Raw genomic sequence first — 18,060 nt, forward strand, 5'->3', positions numbered from 1 at the left:
AATGTGGTATCAATTTATTTGAATTCAGTCAACATTTCAACTACAGTAGGTCCTCTTTGCAGCATGACTAGTCTAGCTGATCCAGTAATTGACTTAGTGAATCAAGCACTACATAACTAGTCTAGCTGATCCAGTAATTGATTTAGTAAATCAAGCACTACATGACTAGTCTAGCTGATCCAGTAATTTACTTAGTAAATCAAGCACTACATGACTAGTCTAGCTGATCCAGTAATTGACTTAGTAAATCAAACACTACATGACTAGTCTAGCTGATCCAGTAATTTACTTAGTAAATCAAGCACTACATGACTAGTCTAGCTGATCCAGTAATTTACTTAGTAAATCAAGCACTACATGACTAGTCTAGCTGATCCAGTAATTTACTTAGTAAATCAAGCACTACATGACCAGTCTAGCTGATCCAGTAATTTACTTACATGACTAGTCTAGCTGATCCAGTAATTTACTTAGTAAATCAAGCACTACACGACTAGTCTAGCTGATCCAGTAATTGACTTAGTAAATCAAGCACTACATGATTAGTCTAGCTGATCCAGTAATTTACTTAGTAAATCAAGCACTACATGACTAGTCTAGCTGATCCAGTAATTTACTTAGTAAATCAACCGTGTTATCTCCTTGAATCCTCGCCTCTTCCACTATAGCCTGACAAAATGGATTTAATGGATAGAAATTAGCCAAGTCAATGTTTATATTATTTCCTTTATAATTAAAATACTCTAATATCATGAAACACTGGGACTTGGTGGTGGTGTACAGGAACTAGGTCAAGGTCAGTATGTTGGACATTTCGACTACTGATGGTGAGATCGAGGTTCAAATCCAACTCTCGCCGCATTGCTTGTATCCTTAGGTGTATAAATGGGAACCCGGTTAGATCAAGACACAACTTTACGCTGATTACTAGCTGCATTATTAGAGCATGTTTCCATACGTGTTTGATCAGGAAAAAATGACTGGGGTAATAATGTTCAGCGCTTAGAGGTTTCACAACATTAGGCGCTATATAAATCCAGGATATTATTATTATTAGCCTTCTCTTTGACCCATCTCAAGGAGGTCAACATTAGCCTTCTGTTTGACCCGTGTCAAGGAGGTCAACATTAGCCTTCTGTTTGACCCGTGTCAAGGAGGTCAACATTAGCCTTCTGTTTGACCCGTGTCAAGGAGGTCAACATTAGCCTTCTGTTTGACCTGCACAACTGTGCTGGTGATTAGGTACTTACCTTTGCAGCTTCTTTATTGCCTTTAGCAATAAGTAGCTTGGCTGTGTAGAAACGTGCAAGTTTAGCCTCTAATGAAGCCTTGTCGTCTGCACACTCTATGGCTTGTTGGAAACACCATTTTGCTTGCCTATTAATACAAACAAAACATCTTCTAGGTTTAATAATGAGTACATATTGCCATTATTTATTTATCATAGTAACATCCTTAATAATGGGCTATATGAATTATGTGAATTTAGTGTGTTATATATACACAGTATTTCATTTTACCTGGGTTCATCGTTGTAAAAATGTAGGCCCTGAATTAGCCAGGCAACTGAGCATTCCTTATCAATCTTCAACGCCTCCGATGTGCTCTCTAGCAGCAGGTTATTCCAGTGCTCACTGTTCTCCTCTCTATTCTGTAGGGCTAGCAATGCTAGCCTCATTAAGGACACTGCTTTATCAACTGAGCTGCATTGGAGAGCCTGTCTGTAACAAGACTCAGCTCCATCTGTGATGCATTGTTCTTCAAAATACTGGCCCAGAACCTATAACCGAAAATCATATTATACTGATTTAATATCATAATAATTTATGAAACATAATTTCGATGCATATTTTATATGCAAATGACAATAAATGGAAGTAATTTTACACTGATGAATGAATGATTACAGTACATATAAATTCGTCTTGAAATATTGTATATGCCACAAACCAATGTATCATAGCCAAATACAAGTGTACCATGGCCAAATGTTACACAATATAGCCAAAAAACACAATACAAATGTTTCCTTCTCCTAGTTGTTGCTAATCAATGAAAATGTTCCCTGTATGCAAAATGTAATTAATTAAATGAAAGCACTTAGAAACTGAGTGAAGTTCTTGGCAAGATATTGCCACAGAGGCCACGTTGATATTTCAGTTAAGAAGAATACACATTTTTCCTTTTTTTTTATTTCTGAATTTATTAATGAACCAATTTTCTTGAATAAGTATATACTACCTATTTACACTGAAATATTCAGAATGATAACTTGAAAATTGTATGTGCTATTGTGCTAACAAACAAAGCAAGTAAAAATTGTTTATATTTGTGTTTTACCTGCCATGGCAACGACTGGTTTTCATCATCCAGTGTGCATTTCTTGAGCCATCCAACGTCCGTTTCAGAGATTTCTTGTCGAGGTTTGCTTATCAAAACAGCTTGAGCTTTTAAACGGTTCAAGATATTTGTAATGGCTGGTTCAGTTATAAATTCTTGGGCCTTAAGAAAAAGAAAATATTATTTGAATTATGAAATACAAAAGGGTAAAGTACTGAGGCATACAATTGTCATAGGACATTTACACAATGGGATTACATGACACTAATTGCAATGGTTAAAAAACCTCTACTTGCTTTAAATTACATTTTTTTCAGGTAAATAACTTTTTTTTCGATCCAGTTTTTGGTAAGTGAATAACTATTATGTGACATTAAAATGGCCTATTCTATATTATATTCTATATTTTTTTAGAGGGACAATATATCTTTAATGTATTACTTACGTTAATACAGAATGACTGTGCTTGTTCATATTTGCCATCTTGTATAAGAGTGGCTGCCAAGTGAAGTGCACCCCATTGCTGAAGGGAAGTATTGGATTCAGACTCAGCTGAAATAAAAATTGCACATGGTTAAGTGTAGTAATACTACTTTCTCTATATACATTCTTTCTAGACACCACACTAAATAACAATAAAATAAACAATAAAACACATTAATGTGAAATGACCGAACCAAAAAATTGAGCCTTCTGAAAAGGTTAGTAATCTTACCAAGTTGCAGGATGAACTGTGCTAAGTTTGATGTTTCAGATATTCTGCCATGGAGGACCGCCTCAGCTAGGTAGCTTGTTGATAGTGTAGTCCAAGCCGCTGTACTGTCTTAAGATACAGAAAAGAAACAGATAATGTTATATCTTATAACTTGAAAAAGATGCACTTCTACAATTTTCAGATACCACACAATGTTATACTATTTTCTGTACAACTTACCCTTTTCTACTAATTCTTCCCAGATTGAAGCTACATTTACACTTGCTATGGTGCAGTTCAATTGCACCAAAAGTTTGATATGCCCAAATATGGTAGTGATATGCTCAAATATGGTAGTGATATGACATCATCATCACCATATATGGGCACATCACATTTTTGTTCACATAATATTTGATAGTGTAGACAGAGATTTAGGAATAACATAGATTTTATATTTCTATTACTGTTACCGCTCGTCTGTGTAAATTGGTCTTAACAATGCACTTTTAAAGTCTATTAAATCGACTAATGGAGTCCTTTTTTGGGAATACTTACCTGGATAAAGGTGAACGCTTCTCTGAGCTGAAATCAAACAGTTTCTGCCTGCCTTCTTCACATGCTGACCACTAAACAACTCAGCTACAGCCATGTTCACAAATATGTCCTACAAAAGAAAATAAACACAATCATAAAGCTGTCTACACTATAAAACTTTATGTGATGTGCCCACCATATATGGACATGATGATGTCATATCACTACCATATTTGGGCATACCACTAACATATTTGGGCACATCACACTTCTTTTGTAAAACTAGATAGTGTAGACATAGCTTTACAATGATAGTTATAATACAGATAAAAGAAATATATGTAATTGTTGATACAGTAGTTCTAAGTTTAATATACTATGGAAACTTGGATTAAGCAGGACAGGGAGACAGTGTTTTTTTCAGCCTTTAAAACAGCTGACAACTTCTAATATAATAAGTAATAGAATATTATGCACCTGTAGGTTTTGAACATATGCCTTCTCATTTACCAGTCCTTAAATACATCTCATAAGTACAATACAATAGTCCATTTAATTTAATATTTCTGATCAGAAGTTAATTTCATACTTTTTGGCCGATATTACAAATATTTAGTAAGCTTACCTTTGAGGATTTAATTCCAAGATTAGAAGCAATCTTGCTACATCTTGCAGCTGCCTGGAAAAATAAGAAGATTTTTATTTTTTGTTTTATTTATTTATTTCAACAATATTTTACGAGTGTGGTCCATCCAGCCAAAGCTGAGCATTAGGGACCCTCACAAAAATGGGGGGTTCGTTTTCATGGCCTATCTAAAATGTTATGTTATCTAAAATGTTAAATAATGTCCCCCTCTGTTTTAAGAAGTTCTGAATCGATATTCATCATTATTTTTTCATAAACAATCAGTTCTCAACAAAGATATTTGAAGATTAGATGTATTGTAATTATAACTTGATATAAAATAAAATGAGATAGATAAAAAAGAGATGCTAGTTAACTTAATCCCCTACGATAATTCTTAATAACTTTAAATCCAACAGTAAAAAATCATTTATAGAACCATAATCGGTTTATCTACCTTGGCTTTTTCAGGAGACAACTGTAGCAGAAAGTGAGACAATTTATTCCACAGCCTAGCATTGCTTGGATGTCTACAGAAAATGTGCAAAAATATATGTAAAGTATACAAAACAGCATTTTATTGAAATACAAATTATTCATTCATTATATAATTACTAAAAAATACGTTATATTACTACATTATATTTTGAAAAACATAAGCTAATTGGATAAAACTAAATCTTATATTTCCTTGTCATGTTGTTTCTAGTTGCTTTCTTGGGGTTGAGTAATAATGAATTCATTTGGTATCTTTTCTATTTCCAAAATATTAAAATACAATGGCAGCCAAAAGTTGAAATGAAGCATTTGTTAACAATTTAACTACACTAGTATAAAAATATCAATATATATGTAATAAAATATTTACAATTTATAAATTAAAAATGGATAACGTTATAATTATTACTCTTTTCATTTATTATTATTTATTATAAATAATATAGGCCTACAGTATATTGCATTCATTTACCTGTGAACAGCCTTTGAAATTTGCTGATAAGCTAATTTTCCTTCTCCCTTTTACAAAAAAGAAAAACAATTGATTAAAAATGAGTTTTCAAGTTAATTATTAGTTCAGATCTCATTTACATTGTAAAGTAAAAGTAAGAAGTCAAAAGAATATGGCTTCATTCAACACCTGGGAAATTAACTTAAAATAGTAACGAGGTAGTGAAGAACTATTAGGAGATCCGTGAATAAGCGCATTTTGTAGGATTGTTGTAGGTAATAAATAAATCATTTTTCAAAGCTAAAGAATGTGAGTAATTTCTTTTGGATTTGTCAAACAAAATGATTTATTTATTAACTATTAGGAGATTCATATCAATATGTGGATTGGAATGAAATAATACAAATTATAACTAAATAGCCATATTATATGCCATAAGGGAACAAAATACTATTTGACTACTGCATGATGTGGTAACAGAGATTAAAAAGCAATATATGTAATTGAGAAGGCTTTGTCATAGCATATTTAGAAATTGGGGTAGTCGCAAAATCTATCACAATGTACAGTGGTTTATAAAGACTATTCGTTCTGCTCTAATGTAGCATTTGATGTCGAATAGTGCACTTGTAAAAAGACACTAATAATTACCTGTAAGGCAGAAACACACGCTGCCATAAAACACACATCCTCCAACATCATTGGATCATTAGCAAATTTGAACAGCTCTGTGAGGGCAGCAGATGCTAACTGAAGATCGTTATGCGTGATAGCTAGTGCACATAAGGCCAGAAGACCGTCTACCGAGGGTGGAGAAAGTTGAGAACACTGGAATAGAACAGTCTTAGCCTGGTCTGGATCTTGTGTCACCATACCCATAGCAGACAGTACATGTCCTTTGTCTTCCATACTGTCGGTCAATTCAAATGCTTGTTCATATGCTGGAAAACACAAAATACCATTGTTCTTTATTGAATAAAACTTGTTTTTATTAGTTATCCAAGCCGCACAGTAGTTGTTTGTGATGTGATAGTGGCTGTGTGTGTTTATAGTCCTTATCCTAGAATACTTGGTCTACCACCAGAACCATGGAGCGAGTGAGACTTGAACCCTTGCCGATGTTATGGCTATGGATTACGGTTCCACTGTCTTGGGCCACATCTTGTAAAGCGCAAGAGCTAAGGCGCACACATTTTCAACTGAGTTACCTATATGTACTTACCCTGGTAGCTTTCAGTGTATTTTCCTATCTTGAAGAGTGCTAGAGCTAAGCCACACACATCCTCAAATATTATTAATGGGCTAATCCTCTGATATTCTTCTACTGCTTCTGTGTATTTTTTATTCAGGCTAAAAAAGTAGAAACCAAAACTTTCATAAACCTTCCCATATATTAAAAAAAATTAAATAGAATAGAATAATAAGAATATTATTTAATGTTTAATACTTTAGAAATAAGCATACATTCATTATAACTTAAGTAAGTTAACAGAAGTCTTAAGCTTTGTCTACACTATCAAACTTGTTTGACAAAAAAAGTGTGATGTGCCCAAATATGGTAGTGATATTACATCATCATGTCCATATATGAGCACATCACATTTTTTGATAGTGCAGACAGAGCTTTATACAGTTATATTATTGTTTACTATAGATATTTAGAATAGAATATAGAATATAAAATATTTAAATGGTAAAAAAAATATTTTTATTACCACAGAGATCGTGCATAATTTGATCTTGCTTTATTTATCACGTCACATGACTCTCCTTCATCAAGTAAATCAATTGCTCTGTAAGATTAAAAAGAACTTGTTATATTTATTATCATTTTATTTCTTCAGAATTAAGCTTCAAATAATCAAAATCAATAATGTACCTTTTGAAAGCCTTCATTGCATGCTGATGCAGCCCTTCTCTCTCCATCAACAGTCCTAACATGTTGTAGCAACATGCGTTAGTGTGGACACGATCTATAAATAATAATTCAAAACTGAATATGAAAATATATAATTTGCGTAAGTGCCAGGGTGTTTACAAAATTGGCAATTTTAATGATTATTTTTTATATTAGAAATATTGCTATTTTTAGAGTGATATAAATAAAGAAAACAAATTCAAAATAAGGCTCATTTAGGCATACTCTTATGTTGAAATCCAAATCTTAGTCTCATAATTCACACTGCATATTCATATACTGACCTGTGAACTTTGACATAGCCAATGCTGAAGTTGACACAGCGTTCATTTGATCAATGCTATATTTATAGTGTTCAGAGGTCACATCAACATTAGTATCTAGCAGTGTCTTGCAAACCCAGTGACTATAACCGATTGTTCCCTCAACCTAAACAGAAAGGGTTGTAAATCAAATACACTTTGAAAACTATTGCAATCTATCTGCAGTGGCGTAATGCAAAGCCCAGAGGCCCTTAGTTTAGGAACCCTAAGTAGCCCTCCAATGCTGAAGGCCTTTTTTAGCCTTTTTCGACATATTTTAATGCCTGTTTTTCTCTGGGCACTGCTCAGGGCCCTCATAAGCTCAGAGGCCCATGGGTTTAGCCAGTGAGTGCTCATAGCTGTTACGCCACTGTCTATCCATAGTCAAAATTAACAAACATTAACAAAAATAGTTCCGACTTACATGAGTGCCCAGTTCACATGTGTGACGAAACAAGTCCATAGTCTCAGCATCATGAATGCTCTCTGCTATGTGAGCCTATAAAAAGTGATGAAAAGAATTACAATTCATAAGATATTTTATGGGTTAATATTGATAAATCAGAGTTAGTTATTGTCCTGTAATTTAAAATGTACATCCAGTCCATATATGGGAATACCATATTTGGGAATATCACTACCATATTTGGGCATATGTGAACCAAATTAGGAAGGTTCATACCTGTCCAATCCAGCACTGCATGTAGTCTGGGTTGACGGATTGTGCTTTCTTAAACGCTTCATGCGCTAATTTAATATCACCGTGTTTAAGATAAAGTGTTCCTAGATTGGTCCATGTAACCACATCCTGAAACAAAACAATATCAAATTAATATAGTTCAAATAGACCTGATCATAATAAGGCTCATACTATCAAACTTTATGTGACAAAAAAATGTGATGTGCCCATATAGGAATATGATGATGTCATATCACTACCATATTTGCATATCACTAGCATTGGGCACATCACACTTTTTTGGTCAAACTAGCTTACTTACATCATTGAGTATCTATATTAATTTTTACACCTTTCATTCGTCCCTCTATCTAGTGATGATTGGGGCTTTCAGGTATTGTAACCTGTCATCATGATTAGATATTATAGAAAAACTTACATTTTCGTCAATTTGAATGGCCTTGATAAAAGCATGTTGAGCAAGTTTTGGCAAATTTACTTCTGTAAAATAACACACATTTAGAAATACTGTTATTATATGAATATTATAATATTTTTATTTATTTATTTTTTTTTTCAGTTGTTTCACTTTGTTATATCATTAACATATTGTCATTATTTGGAATTGCCACATGCAGGATGAGTAAAGAATTTGAATTACGAGTTATCCTTACCTTTAGATGCCCAGATTGTACCCAACGTATTCCAGTGTGCATGGTTATTACTGTCTATAGACACAGCCTTCTTTAAACACTGTTAATAATATAACAAAAGAAAACAAATATTATAATAATATTTCAATATATTCACATTTTTAACAGCATATCTACAGTAGTTATACATTTGGCATTCAACCACGTAACAATGTAGATGTATTGTTCCCCAAAAATATGAAAAGAAGATTAATTAAATCAGATTTTAAATAAGCCATTTTGCAGTTTTTTAATCAAATTATTCACTTCTGTAAAAAAAACCCAAAAAAACAAAGATATTTCAATTATAAAAAGACAAAAGAAACATTTAATTTTAACCAAAAACCATTTTCTGACAGTATTTATTGCTTTAAATTACATTTTTTTCAGGTAAATAATTTTTTTTTTGATCCAGTTTTTGTCAAAGTGAAGAAGTATTATGTGACATTAAAATTGCATATTTAAAAAAAAATATTTGTTAGGGGGACAATATATCTTTAAGTAAATCAAGTAAATGATAGATTGTTCATAGATTTAGTTACCAGACTCAATAGTTAATATAAAACTGACCTGTACAGCCTTGTTGGCCAATTCTATCTGCTCTGCATACTGAGCTTGTCTAAAGTAGTTTATCCCCAGGTCATGCCAAAGGCTGGCACAGTCTGGTAGTAACTGCAGTGCCTTCCCATAGCATCTATTGAAATAAATAATATAGAATTCTTAGGATTAGATTAAAAAAATAAATATGATTATATTAAGCTCTGTCTACACTATCAATCTTTATGTGACAAAAAACTGTGATGTGCCCATATATGGACATGATGATGTCATATCACTACCATATTATTTAATCATATCACTACCATATTTGGGCACATCACACTTTTTTGTCACATAAAGTATGATAGTGTAGACAGAGCCTAAAAAGGGAAAAATAACTCTTGCCACTTATATTTACCATGGTAACAAGCAGTTTAAGAAATTAAAAAACATAGAGCTTAAAGAGCTTTCACAATTTTACCTTGACCCGATGGCTAAAAGTGCAAATTTCCCAACATCCACAAGATTTGATGAATCAGAAGTGGTATTTGTGAGGACTGCAGGTATTTTGATGCTGTTCAACAAGAAATCGAAAAAACAAACAATTAATTAAAATCAACAATCACGCACGAGAGTATATTAAAATGTATAAACTTCAATTTGAGTATTTTGCCTCCTCTGTGTCAACTTTGTATTGCTTATACACAATACGAAATATTACTTAAACTACATATGATATTCTGATGTGACATACAGTAAGCTCTGTCTACACTATCAAACTTTATGTGATCAACATAATATTATCAATATAATGGACATGATAATGTCATATCACTACCATATTTGGGCACGTAACACTTTTTTGTCAAACTAGTTTGATAGTGTAGACAGAGCTTTATGGTCCCACATTCACATATTTTGATACAAATGAAATTAATATTTTAGATAAAATAGCTTGGAATATAGTAGTAGCATAATACACATACTTTTATATATCTATTTCATAAATCATATTTTAACACTAAAATTACTAAATATGATACTGTAATATTATTATTATATTATGTTAATGATCACACACCTTACTAGATCCAGGACATGTAGAATAGTGCATGCATCACCTAGTAATTTCCACAGGCAACTCAAATCGGGACGTAGCATAATAGCACTGTGAGATGAAAAGAAATCACATTATTTTTTTAGTTTAAAAACTAAAAACGTAAACATTGTGTAATAACCGATTTCAAAAATTCAATTGATGAGTGATTTGAAGCTGGGACACTATTTGACTAAAAGCCAGTACTGTTTGGTTTTTGGATAATTTTGAAAAATTACCTAATGTAATTTTCACCTCTTCGAAAAGACAGTAATTACACTGCATTCTATTCTAACAAATAATATTTTATTCAATAACAAATAAATAAATTGTACACTCTTTCAGTCTCTGATAGTATACAAATAATGAATAATTACGAATGGAATGGTGCAAATAATTTTATATGGTTAAAGATGAAATTCTATTTAAATAGTACGTATTATTTCACACCATGTGACCCACAATCGTCCAATCAAATGAGGAATTTATTTAGGCATTATATAATGTAACAAGTTAGACTCACTTGTGTAAGGCTGTGATTGACTTAGCAACGTAGTCTACTGCTTTTAGATTCAGAAACTCAACCAGTGCATCTTTGGCAAGGAGAAGGTAAGTTTCACCAAGACCTTGAAAAAACACAAATTAAGGAATAATATAATTTTTTATTTTATTTTATTTTTAAAACCAGAAACAACAGCAAAAAACAAATCCGCCACTTACAGCTTGGTTTAACAGATACAAAGACAATTACAACAACTCAGAAACACTTAAATTACGACGAAACAGATAAAGATTGGAATTAAAAATGTCGATATGGGGATGGGCCTGGACAAAACTATTATAAGATAAACTTAATCTACTGATGTAACCATTTTTAATAATAATAAATAATGAATTCAGTGTACTTTTGATTATCATGCATTTCACAATGTACAGTGGAAGCATAAGAAAACAGGACGTGAACATTAGAAAAAAGTACAAAATTATACAAAAGAGAATATCTATATTTAAAAGCGCATTGGGGCTATTGCATAATGTGTTATATAAGCCAGAATTATTATTATTTATATCAATTGAAAATGTATTTTTGAAAACAGACATTTTGAGCCAGCGCCAAGGCAATTTGTTTTAGGTGAGTGAATTACCTTTAAGGGCAGGCACATATCCTTCTTGTCTGGTTAGCACTAACTTGTAATCACTTACAGCATCACTGTACTGTCCTACTGTCTGTTTAATAGCTGAAATCCTGTAATATTGAGAAAATATCCATTCAAACACTAATGTAAGCATTCATTTTGTTTGATTATCTTAATTAGAAAAAGGCATCTTTTTATTTAAAACAAATATGTATATAAATCTTACCTGTCTTATATATATATATCTGTATTACTGATATTTTTGACAGTAGTAAATGTATTTGTATTATTGTGAAAATAATGAAAACGTTAATTATTTTACCACTAGTCACTAGTGTTTACAATTTGAATTAAAATTTTAGTGCCATGAACTAAGGGGAGGAAAATTCATATTTTAGGCCTAAATTTCAATATTTGTTATCAACATTAATAATTAATATCAAAATAAACTTACTGATACTGAGAATATATAGAAGACTCATCCAGCTGAAAAAAAAAACAAACAAAAACATTAATTCAATTCATAAGTAACTGTAGTAAATTTAAAAACAGTTGGAAAATGGTATATAACCAAATTCAGAACTGTGTATATGGCATAATCACGTTCTTGTATTTACATAGGCTATGTATTATATAAGTCAGGGGTATAAATCAGACAATTTCAAAATGTCCATAAAATCGTCATAATGTACCTCAAGACTTCGTGTGAATGCTTTCAAAGCTGCTGTATAGCTCCCTCTACTGAGGTATGCTTCTCCCATACACTCCCAACATCGACTGAAAGCAACAAAAAAAACAAATCATGTGATTAGTAAAGTTGGAATTTTGCCAGAGGGGAACCAAATGTGATTGTTATTTTTGTAGAATAATTTCTGAATATTTTTTTTGATTTTCATAGTGGGAAGATTTTTACAAAAATTAATTTTAAACATCCAAATTAATTATTAGTAAACACATGTATTCAGTGCATGTGGCATTTAATGTGTATAATATTATTTCTTTTTATGATTTTCAATAATATTCATTATAAATTTTTAAAATTCATATAATTACCTGTCTTTGGTATCTGCTCTAAGTGCTGCCTGAAAACTTTAAATACATACAAACAAAAATGTTATTAAAAGTTGGTTAAAGTTGAGTAACAAATACTATATTATAAGTATAATAAAGCTCTGTCTACACTATCAAACTTTATGTGACAAGAAAATGTGACCATATATGGACATGATGATGTCATATCACTACCATATTTAAGCATATCACTACCATATTTGGGTACATCACACTTTTTTGTCCCATAAAGTTTGATAGTGTAGACAGAGCTTTACAAGTATGTTTTGAATGTTTTATATCAATATATTTTTAGGATATTTGTATTTTCCTTGTAAAAGAATAATAAATAAATTATGTATAGTAAAACCTTGTAACAGCTTTTCCTGCATCATTGTGTTTGAGTTGATAAAGACCGAGCCTTAGCCACGCCCATTTGGCCGTACCAGCAGCAGCTTGGGAGGTCACTGTCTGCAACATAGACAACGCTGAGTCCTACAAAAAACCATTGTAGCATTGAAAATAAAAGACTTTTTTACATAGCATTATATAGATTATTATTATTGAAGAAATAAAATATAGCTATATATCAAAATGGATCTATTAATACAGATATATACCAAAATGGATCTATTAATATAGATATATATCAAAATGGATCCTTTAATTTACCTCATCTTCTGTTTTGATACAGAGATCAGCAAAGGCAGTACCTGATGCTGTATTATCAGGGTTCAAATCGAAGGACTTCTTAAAGCAACTCTTTGCTCTCCTGGAGAATTGGAGTAAAAATATTATCAAATCTTACTAAATGATTTAAGTTCTAAAGACTCACGATTAGTACAAGGCACGAGCAGAAGTAATATAACGTTTGTGTTTAATATACCAATATTACCATATAATAATACAATATTGTATATATAATACATATTGTAGTTGAGCTGTAGCTTGGTGGTTAAGGTGCTTGCCTTCGAATCCCAAGGTCCGGGGTTCAATCCTGACCTAGTGCCAGGGTTGTAACTCACAACTCTTTCAACTCCACTCCCTAAGCCTCAAATGAGACTTAGTTTATAAGCACGATAAATTATAAAAATAGTTTATCCATCCTGTAATTGACGAGTTTGTGCTCGCTGTTGGATGCGTATGAAATCAATAAAATATAATTTTATAAAGGTCACAGACTAGCAATGCTAGACAAGGCCATATCAATAATGTAATAAATAAGAAAAAAAAACCTGATGCATACTTAATATCTTGTGCAACCTGATGATAATAATATCCAAGATGTTGGAATACTTCTGAGTTATAAGGATCAAGTTTTGCTGCCTTCAACAAAAATAAAATGCAATTTAAATAAAACTTTAAAATTGATAGATTCACATTATTGAGTTTGATTTTACAAAATTTATAAATAAAAACTGTTAATCTTCATTATGATGCAGAATTTTAAAAAAACTTAAAGATGTATTGTCGCCTTGAAAAATAATTTTTACAATTTCTTTTCCGGAAGTGACTAACTTTATTAAAACTACAAAATAACCTATTCAAAGTCTGATTTAATTAATATTCATATTTCATGTTTTTGGGGGACAATACATCTTTAATACGTCCATAGTTTGTTTACCTTCATAAAATTACTAAGACACATCGACCGGTTTTTTCTAGCCTCTTCTCCAGATTTCCACTGTATTTTTCCAAGCCATAACAAAAACTTTGCGTTATCTGGTTTGTGTGCAATTGCTTTGGATAGTCTGGTAAAAAAAATATACATATTATAAACTATCTAAAGCTCTGTCTACACTAAACTAGTTTGACACAAGAGGTGTGATGTGCCCAAATATGGTAGTGATATGCACAAACATGGTAGTGATATGACATTATCAATCACATTTTTTTATCACATAAAGTTTGAGAGTGTAGACAGAGCCTAAAACAATGCTTTTTTTGTTTGTTAGTGATAAAAATAGTTAATCATGCATTATACCTTTCTTCTGCTTCATCATATTTTTCTTGTAGTCCTGAGATCCAGCCAATCAGAGCTTCTGTTACAAAATTGTCTGAATCCAACGATAATAGTTCTGTACAATGCTTGAATATATAAAAAAATAGTTTGATAATATCAAATGATTTAAATACAACTACAGTATTGATTAACTTTAAATGAAGCTTAGATCAATTAATTATTGAAAATAGTAAAACTATTATACCTTTGCCTGTAAACTTACATAGTATGTCTCTGAGACTCAGCTTTTGAATTTATTACAATTATAATGGTCATGTTCCACAGTACTATGTAAAAGAATGAAAAAAAGTTTGCAGAAGAAAAAAATAAAATGTGAGATACTGACCTTGTTAGCTTCTTCTAGTTTGTCCAGAAAGCAGCAACATTCCACCAACAACTGTGTACATTCTATTTTTAAAATCTTGGAGCTTTGCAACTGCAACAATAAATATTTTAAAGTCTAATTAAAATATTCTATATGTACGAATGAGCTCCTCATTAAAATAACATCAAGTGTCATGTTTTTATTACATAACATTTAAGGTTTTACAAAAAAAGATTTGCAGCAGTAGGTAAAATACCTAGTTTGCTTTATACTTTCTGAATCAGTCTAAAGCTCTGTGTACACTATCAAACTTTATGTGATATGTGCCCATATATGGACATATCACTACCATATTTGGGAATATCACTACCATATTTGGGCATATCACACCTTTTTTGTCAAACTAGTTTGATAGTGTAGACAGAGCTTAAATAGTAATTTTTACAGAAAAAATGTGTTTTACATTTACATACAGTATATCTTTATAGTGTAGACAGAGCTTTATACTTACATCATTGAGTATATCTATAGCTATTTCTACACCTGCATGCGTCCCTCTATCTAGTGACGATTTAGCCTTCAGAAACAAAAATTGTTCTTTCAAATCTTGCCATCTTGTAATGCGCTTTAATAGTCTCAATCCTTAAATAAAAGAAATGTTATTTGATAATATAAATAATGAGTATAGTACTACACATGTTTAATGTTTAATAACACAGATATAATTTTCATAGAAATGTTATAAGACTAGACAATTAACTCCAACACAATTACGGCTTGAAAAGCATTCTACCACGGAGAAAGACCGCCTAATATGGATGCACCAATCAGTGTACAGTATGTGTAACGCAGCTAGCCTACCTTTTTGTGCTGCTTGTTCAACTCTGACATTATCATGAACGGCTATGCTTGCTCTACTAACATACAACCAACCATGCACGTTAGTTGGCTCTACTTTTAACCCTAGAAAAAAAAAGAGACAGTACAAACGATGCTTTAAATAAATTTAAAAAAAAAAGACAACTGTCCCAATACCGGACCTTCTGAAAATAACTTTTCTTGAGATACAAAAAGTTCCAAATTAATTGTTATCATTAAAACACTTTCAAATACCAGACTTCCCGGAAAACCAGACATTTTAGGCCAGCCCAAAGGTGTCCGGTATTGGGAGAGCTGACTGTACAACAACAATTATTAGATTGGTTGATTTTATAATCTGTTATATTTATGTAGTTTTGACATAATAAAAATAAATAATTTTTATACCCTCTTCCAATAATGATTTTGCTTCAATGTAATTCTCTTCTTCTAGTTTTATTTTACCAAGACATAGGCTTGCTAATCCAGACTTTTCATCAATGTTCTGCAGTCTCTGAATAGCTGTTATAGCCTCTGCAGTACAGACTGTGCATTAAAACAAAGTTTCATTATTATTTCTATGAAAATCTAACCAATGTGTTACTTAATAATTAGTAAAATAAAATGCTACATTATAAGCAAACAAGTAAATATGAAGAGACAAACAACAAATGAACTTACCATTTTGAGTGAGATAGACCTGAACCATTGACTTCAGTGGTTGAGTGGATGAGGGCAGTTTAGTGTGCATCTTCTGACTTACTTCAAGAATCTGTTGATCACTGTCATCTTTCTGATTATATTTTAAAAAAAAACATTTTTAAAAGCAATAAAAAATATGTATGGTTGACATCAAATTGTTTACATATGTATACTTTATTATTACCATTTTCAACAAATCCACAAATTTGACAAAATTGTCTTCCAATGCTGTGACATCTTCAGTTAAGCCAAGTATGTTTGTGTAAGCAATTTCAAGCTAGAATTATAAAAACAATTTATTTTTGGTCATCAATGAATAATGAGTGAGTATGTTAAATCCATTTTTATTTTATTTCACCTTATTTATGACTATGCTGACAATCAAGGGGCCCTCTTGTGAAAAAGTGTCTGTGTGTGACAGTGCCTGTGTGTATACTAGTACACCAGGGTAACCCCCTACTTGTCTCGAAAGATGTACTAGGTTCACATGAGCCAGATGTGTACACTGGATCTACGGTTTATAGTCCTTACTACCCATAAACAAACCAAAAGGCATTAGATACAACACAATAGCAATAAAATTAAATAGATACAAAATACAATTGATAAAGTACAGTAAAGTAAACAACAAAATCCGCTCCACATATCTTGTACTAATAAATTTTAAAACTGTAGTATCTTTAATTACTAACCAATGCATTATCCTCTGTTGATAATGTTTTATCATTTGTCAAATTTGAAGCGAGCTTTGACCACCACATCAACTTGACTGAATTATCATCTACCACGTCCGCATTTAAAATGTCCAAGATAACCATGATAGACTAAGATATAAAGACATAACAAACATTGGTTAATTGGTCAATGTTTGGTCTAAAAATCAAGTAAGCCGAATTCAGAGAAATGACTCCTATTTGGTGAGAACTTGTTAAAAAAACATGTCAACCCTGGCTTAGCTAGGCCCCCTACTGTCCAAATGTCAGAATTATAAACTGGGACTTTCCCTGGGGAAATACTTGTATATGAAGGTGATCATGAAGGCAGGGGTGGGATTATAGCAAAGATGGGACTATAGCCAAGGTGGGACTATAACCGAGGTGGGACTATAACCAAGGAACTAACCGAGTATATATAAATAAAGTGAAGCAACACCTTACTTACAATTATGATAAACATTATATACATAAAAGAAAACAGTAATAATAAACTGTTTATGTTGTCAATAATTACACGTACCTTCTTTGATTCATTGAGTGTTTCGTATAGCTTGACTTGTTTCTCAGCAACAGTCAGCCATTTTGATTTGTCAGTATTGGTTAGAAGACTTGCCATTTGTTTGTATGCCTCAATCAGTGTGTCTTGGTTTTGTTCAGTTTGGTTTCTCTCGCACAAATCACACAAACCCTGTCGAGAGAAGTACAAGTTACAAATTATTTAAATATACAGCTATTCAACTAAAAAAACATAAATAATCGTTAGTAAATCGACAAATAAACACACAATTTAATTATACAAAAAATATATATAAATTTTATTCCAATGTATTTTTCAATTTCAACAAATGTTTTTAATTATTTAGAACCATTTTAAATATTATAAATGTATATTATTTCTA

General features: G+C 31.7%; 2 protein-coding genes across 2 annotated transcripts in view; both read right to left on the minus strand.

Moving 5' to 3' along the window:
- The window catches only part of LOC144854639 (tetratricopeptide repeat protein 37-like), a 19,302-nt gene continuing 1,242 nt past the window's right edge, over positions 1–18,060 (minus strand). The window contains exons 3-42 of the mRNA XM_078712573.1: positions 17,682–17,849; positions 17,138–17,269; positions 16,630–16,722; positions 16,425–16,536; positions 16,152–16,289; positions 15,747–15,848; positions 15,397–15,527; positions 14,907–14,996; positions 14,543–14,646; positions 14,183–14,309; positions 13,805–13,884; positions 13,231–13,330; positions 12,929–13,053; positions 12,562–12,597; positions 12,201–12,285; positions 11,963–11,994; positions 11,518–11,618; positions 10,896–10,998; positions 10,358–10,444; positions 9,758–9,850; positions 9,307–9,430; positions 8,719–8,797; positions 8,484–8,545; positions 8,048–8,173; positions 7,790–7,864; positions 7,348–7,492; positions 7,025–7,118; positions 6,861–6,938; positions 6,368–6,495; positions 5,797–6,086; positions 5,167–5,213; positions 4,654–4,726; positions 4,197–4,250; positions 3,593–3,701; positions 3,056–3,163; positions 2,786–2,892; positions 2,341–2,502; positions 1,521–1,780; positions 1,251–1,377; positions 1–669 (exon numbers count right to left, since the gene is read on the minus strand). Of these exons, the coding sequence (XP_078568699.1) occupies positions 592–669; positions 1,251–1,377; positions 1,521–1,780; positions 2,341–2,502; positions 2,786–2,892; positions 3,056–3,163; positions 3,593–3,701; positions 4,197–4,250; positions 4,654–4,726; positions 5,167–5,213; positions 5,797–6,086; positions 6,368–6,495; positions 6,861–6,938; positions 7,025–7,118; positions 7,348–7,492; positions 7,790–7,864; positions 8,048–8,173; positions 8,484–8,545; positions 8,719–8,797; positions 9,307–9,430; positions 9,758–9,850; positions 10,358–10,444; positions 10,896–10,998; positions 11,518–11,618; positions 11,963–11,994; positions 12,201–12,285; positions 12,562–12,597; positions 12,929–13,053; positions 13,231–13,330; positions 13,805–13,884; positions 14,183–14,309; positions 14,543–14,646; positions 14,907–14,996; positions 15,397–15,527; positions 15,747–15,848; positions 16,152–16,289; positions 16,425–16,536; positions 16,630–16,722; positions 17,138–17,269; positions 17,682–17,849 (4,365 nt within the window). The 3' untranslated portion in view covers positions 1–591. The remainder of the gene's footprint in view (positions 670–1,250; positions 1,378–1,520; positions 1,781–2,340; positions 2,503–2,785; positions 2,893–3,055; positions 3,164–3,592; positions 3,702–4,196; positions 4,251–4,653; positions 4,727–5,166; positions 5,214–5,796; positions 6,087–6,367; positions 6,496–6,860; positions 6,939–7,024; positions 7,119–7,347; positions 7,493–7,789; positions 7,865–8,047; positions 8,174–8,483; positions 8,546–8,718; positions 8,798–9,306; positions 9,431–9,757; positions 9,851–10,357; positions 10,445–10,895; positions 10,999–11,517; positions 11,619–11,962; positions 11,995–12,200; positions 12,286–12,561; positions 12,598–12,928; positions 13,054–13,230; positions 13,331–13,804; positions 13,885–14,182; positions 14,310–14,542; positions 14,647–14,906; positions 14,997–15,396; positions 15,528–15,746; positions 15,849–16,151; positions 16,290–16,424; positions 16,537–16,629; positions 16,723–17,137; positions 17,270–17,681; positions 17,850–18,060) is intronic.
- The window catches only part of LOC144854643 (rRNA-processing protein UTP23 homolog), a 19,133-nt gene continuing 13,844 nt past the window's right edge, over positions 12,772–18,060 (minus strand). The window contains exon 5 of the transcript XR_013614647.1: positions 12,772–12,793. The gene's annotated coding sequence lies outside the window, so the exon portion shown is untranslated. The remainder of the gene's footprint in view (positions 12,794–18,060) is intronic.

This window comes from Antedon bifida, chromosome 10 (assembly GCF_963402885.1).
Source record: "Antedon bifida chromosome 10, ecAntBifi1.1, whole genome shotgun sequence".
In the NCBI taxonomy this organism is placed as follows: Eukaryota; Metazoa; Echinodermata; class Crinoidea; order Comatulida; family Antedonidae; genus Antedon; species Antedon bifida.